The following is an 11,900-nucleotide window of genomic DNA, read 5'->3' as shown; positions in this document are numbered from 1 at the left end:
CAGAGCTAAGTAAGGGATCCACGTGCTTCTCACCCCACGTTGCTGGGAAGGAGGCCGGCCTGCAGGCCAGATCTTGTAGCCTCTATAAAGGCCTGGGCTGCGAGCCAGCTTTGAATCCCAGATCTGAAATCCCATCGGAGCAGTCAGGCATCTCAAAGCAGGGATAAAGCAAGGCACACATAACAATTCATGTCCTTTTTTTCTGGTTGCCCTTTTCAGGGCCTAGCAGCTATTAGAGCCGGATTAACCATGATGCTATGTGGGGCCTCATTGTGTGGGGCAGAGCTCTGCTTTGATTTAAATATCTGGATTTTACTAAAGGTCTAAGAGCATCCATTTTGTTTATGGCACTGAACTTGTTGGAAACATAGCTAAAAGATGGTCGCCTTTTTAAAATATGCTCCTGCACCTCTGTCTTTTACAGCAAACTGGTACGTGGAAGCTATGTGGTTAGCCACACTTAGGGCAGGTGTGTAGGGGACCTTTGACTCACCAGATGTTGAACCACAATTCTCTGTGCCCCCAGCCATTGGCCACGTTTGCTAGGACTGCTAGGAGTTGCAGTTCAGCAACTCCTGGAAGGCCAAATGAACTTAGGGAAACCTGAGGTGGCCCTCAAGACCTCTCTATCTGGCCCTTGGGACTCTCTGCAGGCCTCACACCAGCCCTGCCTTGCACCCTCTTTGGGTGTTCTTGCCCGGCTGCAATGCAACTCTATTAATACTTCTTGCCAAAATGGACGGTTGTATGTGGGTGTAGAAACTAGCCCACCATACAAAGGTCAAATTCACACTCATTGCTCTGCTCACTTTTGCTTTCTGCCACTGGCCTGCGGCCCCCAGGTGGTTGCCCAGATGGGAATGCGGCCCCTAGGCTGAAGAAGACTCCCTGTGCCTGACTTAGGGAAATTTCAGTCATCTTACAAAGCAGATGAAGGAGCTCTGCAAAAAGAGACAGTAATCCTATCTGATGCACAGAATTCCTGGTGACCCTATTTTTCCCTGCGTTAAATGCTGTCCTCCCCCAGTGTGTTTACACCATACAATCTTCCTCCCCGAATTCCCAGAATCCTTCCTCCTCCTGTTGTTGTTGTGCCGCTCAATGTTATTTGGAACAAGCAGAAAGGCTGGGTCCTTGCCAGGCTGCGGAAAATAAAGCAGTATGTTATTGCCGCATGTTTATCTGCTTCTCTGATGGATGGTGTTGCGTGATCCTGCCGAGACTCACTCGAGTTCACACAGATAAAGGCACTCTTGGCCAGAGAGCAACATGAGTCCTCTCTCTCTCTCCCTCTCCCTCTCCCCTCCGCCACCCCCTACGGTTCAAAAAGAGCTGAATGCTTTGGCCACAGACCAGTCCACTGAGCTGAAACGGTTTGAAAAATGCTTGCTGTTGTAAACAAACTTTGAACTTTTTATCTGTGTCAGAGATCTTACCTTCCCAGCCGCGTTTGCCCCAGAAAGGCAAATGAGCTCCCTCACTTTGGCAACAACATTGCAGTCAGAAAACCTCATTGCCTGTTTTGTAATCACCGTGGCTGGTTATTCCAGCACAGGAATCCAGCAGAGAATCCCAGGCAGTAAGATCAGGCTCTCAAATCAGACCTACTTCAGTTCTCATGCTTCCACAGCCCCACCTTGCCAAGTGCGGAGAATCAATACTGCAGAATTCAACCTCCTGAATTAAGAAACTCCAAGATTCTAGTCCTTAAGAATACATACATAGGCCCGAAAATATGCTGAGTTCAGATAAATTGCTGAGTATGATTTCTAATGGTCAAAGAGCAGGGCCATAATTCCCAGCATCCTTCTTCCCTCTTCTTGGGCCAACCCCGGAACTCAAGGTCCTTGGGTGCAGAACTTTGTTTGGCAGCAATTCAAGGCTTAAACTTTGGCCCCTATTACTGCAGGACTGGAAGGAAAGGGAAAGAGTATAAACTGCTCTTAAACAGCAGAGTGTATGAGTCGAATCAAGCTCAAGAGGCTTTGGTTCAAATTCCAGCCCAGTTTGCATTGAAGCTGCATATACACCATAAAGCAGCACACACACCCTCACAATAATCCTAGGAACTTGATATTTTATCTGTCAGAGCTACAATACCCAGCACCCTTAACAAACTACAGTTCCCAGAATTCTTGAGGGAGGTGTGTGCTTTACACGTATGGTGTGTACATAGCCTCAGTCTGTCCTGCATGCCCCCTTGGAACCACATCTGTCACAATCACTTAGATCTTGTCTGTGCTATACATTTAAGGCAGAATCATATCAATTTAAACAGTCATGGCTTCCCCAAAGTATTCTGGGAACTGTAGTCTGTTAAGGGTACTGTTAGGAAGCCCCTATCCTCCTCACAGAGCTACAATTGTCAGAGTTCCCTGGGAAGAGAGATTGGTAGTTAAACCACTACTGGCAGCTCTTTGAGGGGAGGAAGGGTCTCCTAAGACTACTCTCAGTACTCTTAACAAACTACAGTTCCCAGGATTCTTTGGGAGAAGCAGTACCTGTATAAAGCAGTATGATACTGCTTTAAACGTATTGTGTGGATGAGGCCTTAGTGTACCACTAAGTCAGCTGTGCTGTAGAGGCTGCGAATCACACTCAGGGCGGGCCTAGTGCCAGGGAAGCAAGCAATCCGAGAACCGGCTGTGCCGCCAAAATGCTCTAGTTCTCAGAATCAAAACAATAATAAAAACCCAGAACAGATGTGACATTTCTCTCCTCCCCCCGTGCAGTGAAGGCTTAGAAATACACTCACAGACACCCAAGGAATGGAAATTTGGGGGTTGGTCATCGGTCCCACTTTGTTGCAGGCCTCTATCTGAAGATCACCCCCTTGATTGACAAATAGTCAATCAGCCACCTGGCTAGCTTCAAGGTGCTGGGTTTGGTGTGTAAAGCCCTAAACAGCTTGGGGCCAGGATACCTGAAGGATGGTCTCATCTTTTTCAGCCAGAGCATGGCCGAGCACAGTTCAGGCACTTCTCAGGTGGGTGCCATTGCAGGCTGGTGCTCCCCCCCCCCCCGTTTCTTGCCTTTACATACTTCTGAGAAGCCCCAAACAAACATTTAAAACCAAAATGGAAGCGGGCCCCGCATTGGAGAGTCTACACTTTTTAAAATATATGACTCCACCTAGCTCTTAGCCTCTCCTAGCCATGATTGGTCAAGCTACAGCACAAGGGCCAATCTGTATTTCCTTTTCTGTCCCCGTGTAGCAGTGTCGGGCTTTAAGCTTTCCAGACAGGCCTCTACTGTTGCACACGCGCACGTTTGCACGAGGGCCTTTCCGAGTTGCCCTAGCCACTCACCTGAATCTAAGAGAATGAGGGAGGCGGGGGCGCATTTATTTGACCTGCACCAGAACTAGGGGCGACCCCCAAACCAAAGAGGGAGACAGCTTGCAGTAGTTTTTAGCATCTCCGTGAGTGGTGAACATGGTTGTTGTAAAATCTGCATCTGTTCAGGGCTGCCCCAAGTCGCCTGGCCACTTGTTGAAACAACTCCATGGTGAGTTCTAGCACCATTTTTCTTGGAAAAAAGCACTGGTCTCACTGCATACCCAACTAACCACTGCACTCTGCAGCTGAGGGCCTCCTGCAGATACCGTCTTATCAAAAGTTTGATGCCACACAATGTAGAAATCTGGCTTTTAGTATCATGACAACCACCCTATGGGTGCCCTCTTGTTAAATATTAGACAGACGCCTGCTGAAAACCTTTCTCTTCCAACAAGCCTTTTAAGTAGAGGGCTTTCCCAACCTGTAGCCTCATTGGAATTGTTTGCAAGATGTTTGAACTGTTTTCTTGTGTGTGAGTTTGCCACCCTGGGCTCCTTGGGGAAGGAGGGCGGGATATAAATTGAATAAAGAATAAACTGAATATATAGTAAAAGGAAGGAGAGCAGGTGCCGGAGGGCCCTTGAAATTGCTCATCAACAGCACCTCAAGAGCTGAGCATACACGTTGCTTTGTCATAGCTTTTCCCACTGTGTTGAGAATTGTATTTCCAAACCCTCCAACATGCTGAGTCCCAAAACTGGGATGGACGTCTTTCTGTCCATTCTCCTGTGTGATTCACATGACCCACATGAGAGCCCAAAATACACACTTTTTTCAGGGCCGTGCTTTCACATCGCCTAAAAATGTATGTTTGGGGGCACTGTGCGAGGTTGCGGCCCCGAAAAAAGTGCTAGTTCTAACACAATGTTGGACTTACGAGACAGCATTCCAACTCATCACTATCTGCAGCTGATGCTTCTTCAATTAACATCCACCTTAGCTAGGTAAGACCTGTGCCCACTTGGTGGTCTGATCAACCATCCAGTGTATTTTAAGATTTGAATGCGTATAAGCATATCTTCTCTATTGTTAATGAGCAGCCTTTGAGCTGATGTTGCTTTCAAATTTTTAGAAAGAAAGAAAGAAACCAACAGCACAGTTCTGCAACCAGTGAAGTTTTTAAGGTCCAGTCTGCCATTTTGATTCAAAATGGCACCCAACTGTATCAAAACATAGATGAAAACTGGCTCCTTGATCTCAGGAACTATCACACAAAATTTCATTGTGATATCTTAAGAAGTGTCTGAATGCATAGCAAACTGACAAACAACTTTTCAAAATTTGCTAATTTACTGGTGTTAGGGGTGCATGTCCCAATAACATTTTATGTTGTAATAAAGCATTCAAAATGATTTCTGAGTCGTCTTTCTTGACTCAATTAAGCTATCTCCACTGGTCTCTTGGAAAATTAAAAACATCAAACTAAGTAAAAACTGTCCAGGTTAACAGTATTTGCATTTGTTGTAATGAGTAAACAAAATAAATGGGAAAGGAAAGAGAGATGGAAAGAGCTGCAAGTTTGAAACTGGACAAACAGAAACCCTATGTTAAAATGAAATCTACAAGTCTTTGGGGTTTCTATGGAGGTCTGGAAATACCACGGCAATTACTGAGCATGTGTAAAATAAAATAAAAATCAATGGAAAGGAGGCTCATTATTTATTTGGAACGATGTACCACAAGATCACATCCTTGAGCCAGGTGACCCCATCAAGATAAAAAGTGAGGCAGCTGCTCTCAGTGGAAGATTTCGGAGTGGTGGTTCTCATACACAAACACTTAACTCAGAGCAGGCTAGGATTACATACTGAATGGACAAGAGTTCAACGAGGGCATCCATCTGGGTGCCTGTCTCGGATGTCAGGATATTCAGTTCCTTGGTACAGACATACTGTACTGGGTCAGATCTTGGCTTATCTGGGTGTATTCCACATGGTGGTAGCTATAAAGGGGCTTCTCTTACCCTATTGCCTGTGATACCAGGGACTGAACCTGGCACCTTCTGAAGATAGTTAAGAGCCTGGCAGCTGGATCCTCCCACAGGCCCATCTAGTCCAGCATCCTGTTCTCCCAGTGGCCAATGGGAAGCCCCGATGGGAAGCCCACCAGCAGGACATAAACGCAACAGCAACTCTCCCCATTTGTGATTCCCAGCAACTGGTATTCAGAGACACATTACTGCCCCCAACAGTGGTGAGAGAACATCGCCATCAGGCTTAGCGTCCATTGATAGCCTTATCTTCCATGACTTTGTCTAATCCTCCTTTAAAGCCATCCTAGTTTGTTAGCCATCAATGCCTCTATTTGGAGCAAACTTCACAGTACATGCTATGTGAAGAAAGTACTTCTTTTTGTTGTCTGTCCCCTGGTTCTGGTATTATGAGGTTTGTGGGTGGAGAAAGCTTCTCCCGATCCACTTTCTTTACACCATGCGTAATCTTAAAACCCCTCTCTATTTTAAACACCTTCTGCATGCAAAACAGTGGCTCTGCCACTAAGCTGCAACCTCTCAAACTTGCCTGGGAGTCTCTTCCCTCTATAGCTCAGGGGCTTTGCAAGAAGATGATCCCTGGTTCATTCCTGGCATCTTAGAATTAGAAGGCACAACAGAGTGGGGGCAGAGTTCAAGATTCACAGTGCCAGCAAGTGGTAAATTTGTGTCTGGACTGTTCCAGTTCCATAACTCACATTGCCAAATGATCACTCATATCCTAAAAGCAATATTCCCAGCACATTAAAAAAACTAGCACATCAGGGAAGAAGCTAGGCTTAAAACTCTTTTCCTTGGTGTACTGGGTTTCTCTTTGCGAGGATTTAGCTCCATTTGTAGAGCATCTGCTTTGCACAATGACATCTCCAGGTCAAGATGGGAGAGATGCTCTGCCTGAAACCCTGGAGAGCCGCTGCCAGACAGAACTGAGCAAGACAGAACAAGGATTTGAGACAGCATAAGGCAGCTTCTTATGTTTCTTCTCCCTAATCTGAGCGACTTGCATCACCTTGACTCCAACTGGACCTAAATGCTTTCAGCAAAATGTTTTGGTCGAGGTCAGAGAGACTTGGGACTTTGGCCTAGTGTTAAGGCTAATTCAGCAGTATTCTTCCGCAGCTTCCTAGGGAGGGGCTGCACTGAAACCCTGGAACAATTTAATAAAGGGTGGCTTATTTTGTGGGGTGGGGGAAGGAGAGGAGGGGGTTTGAAAGGCCAGCTCAAGTCAACTGAGCCATCCAAAATGGGAATACGATGTAGCAGGAAGGGGGGAGGGAGTTGCTGCCATTTTCCAGAATGGAAAGGACAGGGAGAGGAAAGAGAAAACATATGGTTCTTAACTTGCATACTGTTTAAACTGGGATCCTCGGGTTTGAAGGCCAAATGCGGCCCTCTAACCCTATCTGGCCCTTGGAATTCTCTTCACGCCATACCCCATCTCCAGCTCTGCTTCAAACACCCTTGAGTGTTTATGATTGGCTGAAGTGTGCTTCTGAACTCTGGCGATGCCTTGCCCTTGCCTGGAAGGAGGCAGGGCCGTAGCTGGGGGTGGTGAGGTGGGTGCTGCCAGGGGCGCAGGCGATGGGGGGGGGCACAAAACCGGCTAAAAATATGTCCATAAATATCGATTATTGCCTCAGAAATGGTTTTAAATAGAGGGTGAATTGAATGGGTGGAGGAGAGGCGGAAAGAGCTAATTTGTCCGTGGCTAGGGGATGCAATCTGGAAGGTTCTGTCAGAGGCGCAAGATCACCTAGCTACGGCTCTGGATGGAGGACAGAGAGGGGAGCATGCCTGAAGAAGCTAGCCTGTTGTACAAAGCTAACATCTACATTAATTGCTCCAGCCATTTCTGCCTCTGGCCCCAGTCACCACTGCCATGTGGCCCTTGGAAAGATGTGCAGAAGGGAATGCAGCTCTGGGCCTGGAAAAAAGGTTCCCCACCCCTGTGGTTAGATTGCTTGACAGACGACTCAGGTTCAAATCCTCCACTCAGTCATGAAACTTATTGGGTGGTCTTGGGCTGGTCTCTCCCTCCCTTCCTCTCCCCACCTAACCTACCTCACAGGGGTGTTGTGAAGCTAAAAAGAGACTCTGTGGGGCAGGGCTGTTTGCTGCTGGGAGCACCTACAAAACCCCTGTATACTATTTTATGATTTTTTTGAGAAGGGGCAGTAAAAATCCTTATAATTATTAATACTATCAAATTGGGTTTCCTATATATGTTAAGAGAGGAAAAAACAGGGTCAGGTGATTAAATATGGACCCAACATGAAATCCATTGGACAGAGGCCCACAAGGTTATAATTTCGCTAGCCATAAAATGGCTTGAACAAGAGGCTTAACCAGCTGCCTCCCCCTGAGCATGCACAGAGTGCCACACTTCTGAGAGTGGGGGTGGGGAGGGGCTTTATTCTATCGTCATTGCTTTTAGAAATTAATGCAAAAGAACAGGGTGGGGAGCGGAAGGGGAGGCTGTGCTGACAATGAGAAACGCAAGGTTAGCAGGGGCAGCTAGTAGGCTTCAAAAGCTTCTTTCGGAAGCGGCAGACAGTTACCTCGTCTCCCCTCCTTCTCTAGCTCTCTCTTTCCCAGCCGCAGGTCCGGAGTCTCACCGCCGCCCAGCTCCCCTTTCCACACGGCAGCCATCTTGATGCCACTGAGACCAACATGTTTCCATGGCAACCAGAGCGGCCAAGGAAGCTTCTGCTCAAGCGGGAAAACAAGACTTGGCAGTGGCTGGTGGGACCACACCAAAATGGAAGAAGACAGGAGACAATTGTCAACTTTGGTCCGTCCCCTCTCCCCACAACACTTGGGGGGGGGCAGACAGAAATTCAGCAGGTGAAATGATTATGGAACAGGAAGGCAGTAACAGGGAATGGGGATGCATGAACTTTACTGTTCAGTGTCTATCACATTTCCTCAGAGATAGGGAATCTCAGGCCCAAGGGCCAAGTGTGGCCCTCCAGGCCTCTCTGTCTGGCCCTCAGAACTCTCCCCATGCCACACCTCACCAGCCCCATTTCCCATCATGGAGGTGTCTGCCTGGCTGGAATGCGGCCTTGAACTTTGATAATGCCTCCTGGTTGTATGGATGGAAGATAGATTGGTGTGTGTAGAAACTACTTTACTCTAACAAAAGTCAGGTTTACATTCATTGTTCCGTTCACTTTTGCCTCTGCCCCCCCCCCCCAATTACTGGCAAGTAGCCCTCAGAAGGCTGCCCAGAAGGAAATGTGGACCTTGAGCTGAAAAACGGTTCCCCTCCCTTGCTCTCCCTATTATAAAAAGCACAGGAGCCTCTCCAGAAATAAAGGTGGCAGCTCTACAAAGGAAAAATTCAATGATCTCCAGTTAAGGCAGGATGAGTTCCTGGAGATCAAACAAGAAGCCATCACAACAACCATAATTATTGCTACCAAGACACAAGCACACATTTCCCACCCCCCTCTGTCATCCCAAAGATTACAGAGAAAAATGTACTGTGAATGCAGCTGGGGTGTGTTGGGAGGTACGGAAAAAGCAGTGCAAAAATCAGGTTGGTGCTTTCTAGATTTTTAACAAACATGCTAATCAACTCAGGATCCAGGGCAACTCTGTGCAATCTCAGTCTCTCTTTCTCGCTCTCTCTCATTCCCTCACTCTTTCTCTCTCCAGATGAGCTTCCATTTACCCCAAAACATCATGCATCAATTGTCTTTTTCAAAGCACAGAAGGCCTAAGAAGCCATTTAAGAGCTGCTTCTAGGCCTGGGATCTGTCTGCCGGATGTGGCCAGTCCATCTTTCACCATCTGCACAACAGCCCAGGATGCAGGACGGGCCGTCTCCTGCGCCTTTTCCTGTGCTGTGCCTCACAGTTTGCGATAGGCACCAACAGTGATGTCAAAAAGCTTTGTGTTGGTGATCCGTCCCTGTTTGTCCAACAGGAAATAGAAGGCTCTCCCCTTAACCTTGAGTGGCATCATCGCCGGCACCTCCGAACGATGGGACATGCAGGAAACATGGCGAAGAGGGACCGTGAAGGACGAGGTCCAGCCCAAGGGGTAATAGGTGGTAAAGGTCACCTCCTGCCCACCTCGGTGCAGCAAGATCCGGCTCACAGAGCGTCGGGAAAAGACAAAACCTGCCGCCAAGATCAGAGAACCTGCAAAGGAACAGAGCAGGATGACAACTCGAGCTGAGATAAGCTAGTGGTCAGGCTACTGCAAAGCCTGATAAAGCCTAAGGCTGCCCTGGGAGATGGTTCAGAAATGGCAGGTGGTTCAGAATTCAGTTGCTGGGTTTCTGACTAGGAAATTTAATCATCATGTACTAGTGCTTCGCCAATGCACATGCTCCTACTCTGGTTCTGGACCCGATTCAAAGAGATTGTGACCTTCAAAGACCTTCATGGCCCAGGTGCTTCTGCCAGCTGAGCTGTGACAGACCTATGTCAAGGAAAGGCCTGTTTTGTGGTAGCACCTGACCTGTGCAATTTCACACAGAAGCTGGACTTGCGCCTGCTTTGATACATTTGGGTGCCTGTGTCAACCTGGTGCCTTAATGGATGTTTCAGACTACACCTGCCCCAGCCATGGATGTTGGATGTGATCCTTGGTCCTGGTTATAAGCCTGAGTTGGGCAGGGAGTGTCTTATTTTTATTGGGTTGTATCCGTGTTAATTCTACTCAGAGTAGACCCCCTGTAACAAAGGAGCATGACTGAGGCCTCATCTGCACCTTATACTATGCCACTTTAACAGTCATGGCTTCCTCCAAAGAATTCCAGGGCCTGCCATTTGTTAGTGGTGCTGAGAGTTGTTAGGAAACCCCTATTCCCCACCACAGAGCTACACTTTCCAGAGCGGCTTAACAATCAATCCTTCTTCCCAGTAGTTCTGTGGGGGTGACGGCAGGGGAGGTCTCCTAACAACTCACAGTACTGTTAACAACTACAGTTCCCAGCATTGTTTGGGGGAAGCCATGCCTGTTTAAAGTGGTAGTGATGCTGCTCTAAATGTATAGTGCAGATAGGGGCCTTACTTAAATAAATTAATTTCAATGGATCTATTTGGGGGTAGAACTAAGTGGGCTACAACCCATGGATCTGAAACCCACAATATTACGTTTGGATACATCTTCCTGCTGTGCCCCACATACTATCTGTCACCGACAAGAAGCAAACCTAGAATTTAATGAAAGTAAGATTGCAATTTATATTGTAAACTCCTCGGGGTTAGGGGTCTTTTTTTTTTTGCTTAGAAAAATGCGCAAAGCGCCATGCGCATCGCGGCACATAGCTCAATCGCTAGAGCATGAGACTCTTAATCTTAGGGTCGTGATTTCAAGCCCCATGCTGGCCAAAACGATTCCTGCATTGCAGGGGGTTGGAAGAGATGACCCTCGTGGTCCTTTCCAATTCCACAATTCTATAACAACGAAGAGCAACCAATGCTAATAAGTAACCCCGGAGGAGGAGCGAGCAGAAGAATCCAGCCCTTCCTTACCCACGGTCAGGCAAGACGCAGTGAAACCGAAGCGCCACTTGTTGGAGCTCAACTGTATCGTGGCTCCTCCCGGTAGAGTTGGCAGAGGGCGCTCCCCATGCTGGGGATCCGGCTCTGGCCGGCTCGCCCTAACATCCCGCAAGCCGTGGAAAGCGAAGTGTGCCAGATACGCCCAGAACACGAACTGGCCGGCGCAGAACAGCCCGAGAATACGGAAAAAACGGCCCCGATCGTGTTGGAAAAGCAAGACATCCCGGGGCACATTAGTATCCAACGGGAAGGCGGTCTGCACGCCCCGGGCGCCCCATCGCCGAGGCAACTCTGCGCCGTCAGCCCTTCGCGCGCCCCAGCTCCAAAAGCGCACGGGGTGTTGCGGATCCGCGCGGCCCCACAGCCTCCAAACCCCGCAGCTTCCAACCCCCCCACCTGCCAGTCCCCCGATCCGCAGCCCTGCTCGCCATGTGCAGTGCAACATTCTTGAACCGCTTTTGCCAAGGTCAGCTGCAGCCCAAGAGGCTCATGGGAATTGTAGTATTTCTCTCCTCCCTTTTTTTTTAAACCCACTTCCCCTTCTCCACGCAGTCATAGGCGGATGCTCGTTTCGGGCGCCATCTTTGGGGAGGGCAGCGTCAGCTTCCGGTCATTTACCAAAACTGGCAAGGCTGAGGAGGTGCACATGATACCTTGAAAGCACATACTTTCCCTCAGAGAATTGTCAAATTGTGAAGAGTGGTTTGTGGAGCGCCAGGAGCTGCAACGATCATTTTAAAAAGATACCACATGTGTCGTGTACAGAGGATAGGCGACAAAGATGGAGAGGGATCTAGAGACCATAAGAGGAAAGGTTGAATATATTAGGTCTGTTCAACCTGGATGACAGATAAAGAGTTGATGAAACCTGAAGAGCTATTGTAGAGGCCAGAGTGAGTAAAAAGGTAGTCTAACGTCACCTGCAAGGCACCAGCTCCCAACATCCTTGTGGCATTAGCCATACTGGCTGGTGCTGTTCAGAGTTGGGAGTCAAGCAACTAGGGGAGGGCGCTGCTCCTCCTGGCATAAATCACAGAGCCAATTTATTTTCTG

General features: G+C 48.2%; 2 protein-coding genes across 2 annotated transcripts in view; both read right to left on the bottom strand.

The window, feature by feature from the left end:
* Nucleotides 1-8,010, bottom strand: part of SLC3A2 (solute carrier family 3 member 2) — a 22,301-nt gene extending 14,291 nt beyond the window's left edge. Inside the window, exon 1 of the mRNA XM_083418533.1 lies at nucleotides 7,887-8,010. Coding sequence (XP_083274659.1) covers nucleotides 7,887-7,977 — 91 coding nt within the window. The 5' untranslated portion in view covers nucleotides 7,978-8,010. The remainder of the gene's footprint in view (nucleotides 1-7,886) is intronic.
* Nucleotides 4,986-11,715, bottom strand: TMEM223 (transmembrane protein 223). Its single transcript, XM_083418661.1, has 3 exons — nucleotides 10,818-11,715; nucleotides 6,924-9,476; nucleotides 4,986-6,788 (listed from the first exon to the last, which is right to left on the bottom strand). The coding sequence occupies exons 1-2, from the start codon at nucleotides 11,290-11,292 to the stop codon at nucleotides 9,184-9,186; spliced, it is 768 nt and encodes a 255-aa protein (XP_083274787.1). The 5' UTR covers nucleotides 11,293-11,715; the 3' UTR covers nucleotides 4,986-6,788; nucleotides 6,924-9,183.
* Nucleotides 11,716-11,900: the final 185 nt, after the last annotated feature.

This window comes from Podarcis tiliguerta (assembly GCF_965153285.1).
Source record: "Podarcis tiliguerta genome assembly, chromosome: 16".
In the NCBI taxonomy this organism is placed as follows: domain Eukaryota; kingdom Metazoa; phylum Chordata; class Lepidosauria; order Squamata; family Lacertidae; genus Podarcis; species Podarcis tiliguerta.
The sequence above is the reverse complement of the archived record's forward strand: the minus strand, read 5'-3'. Positions and strand labels throughout refer to the sequence as shown.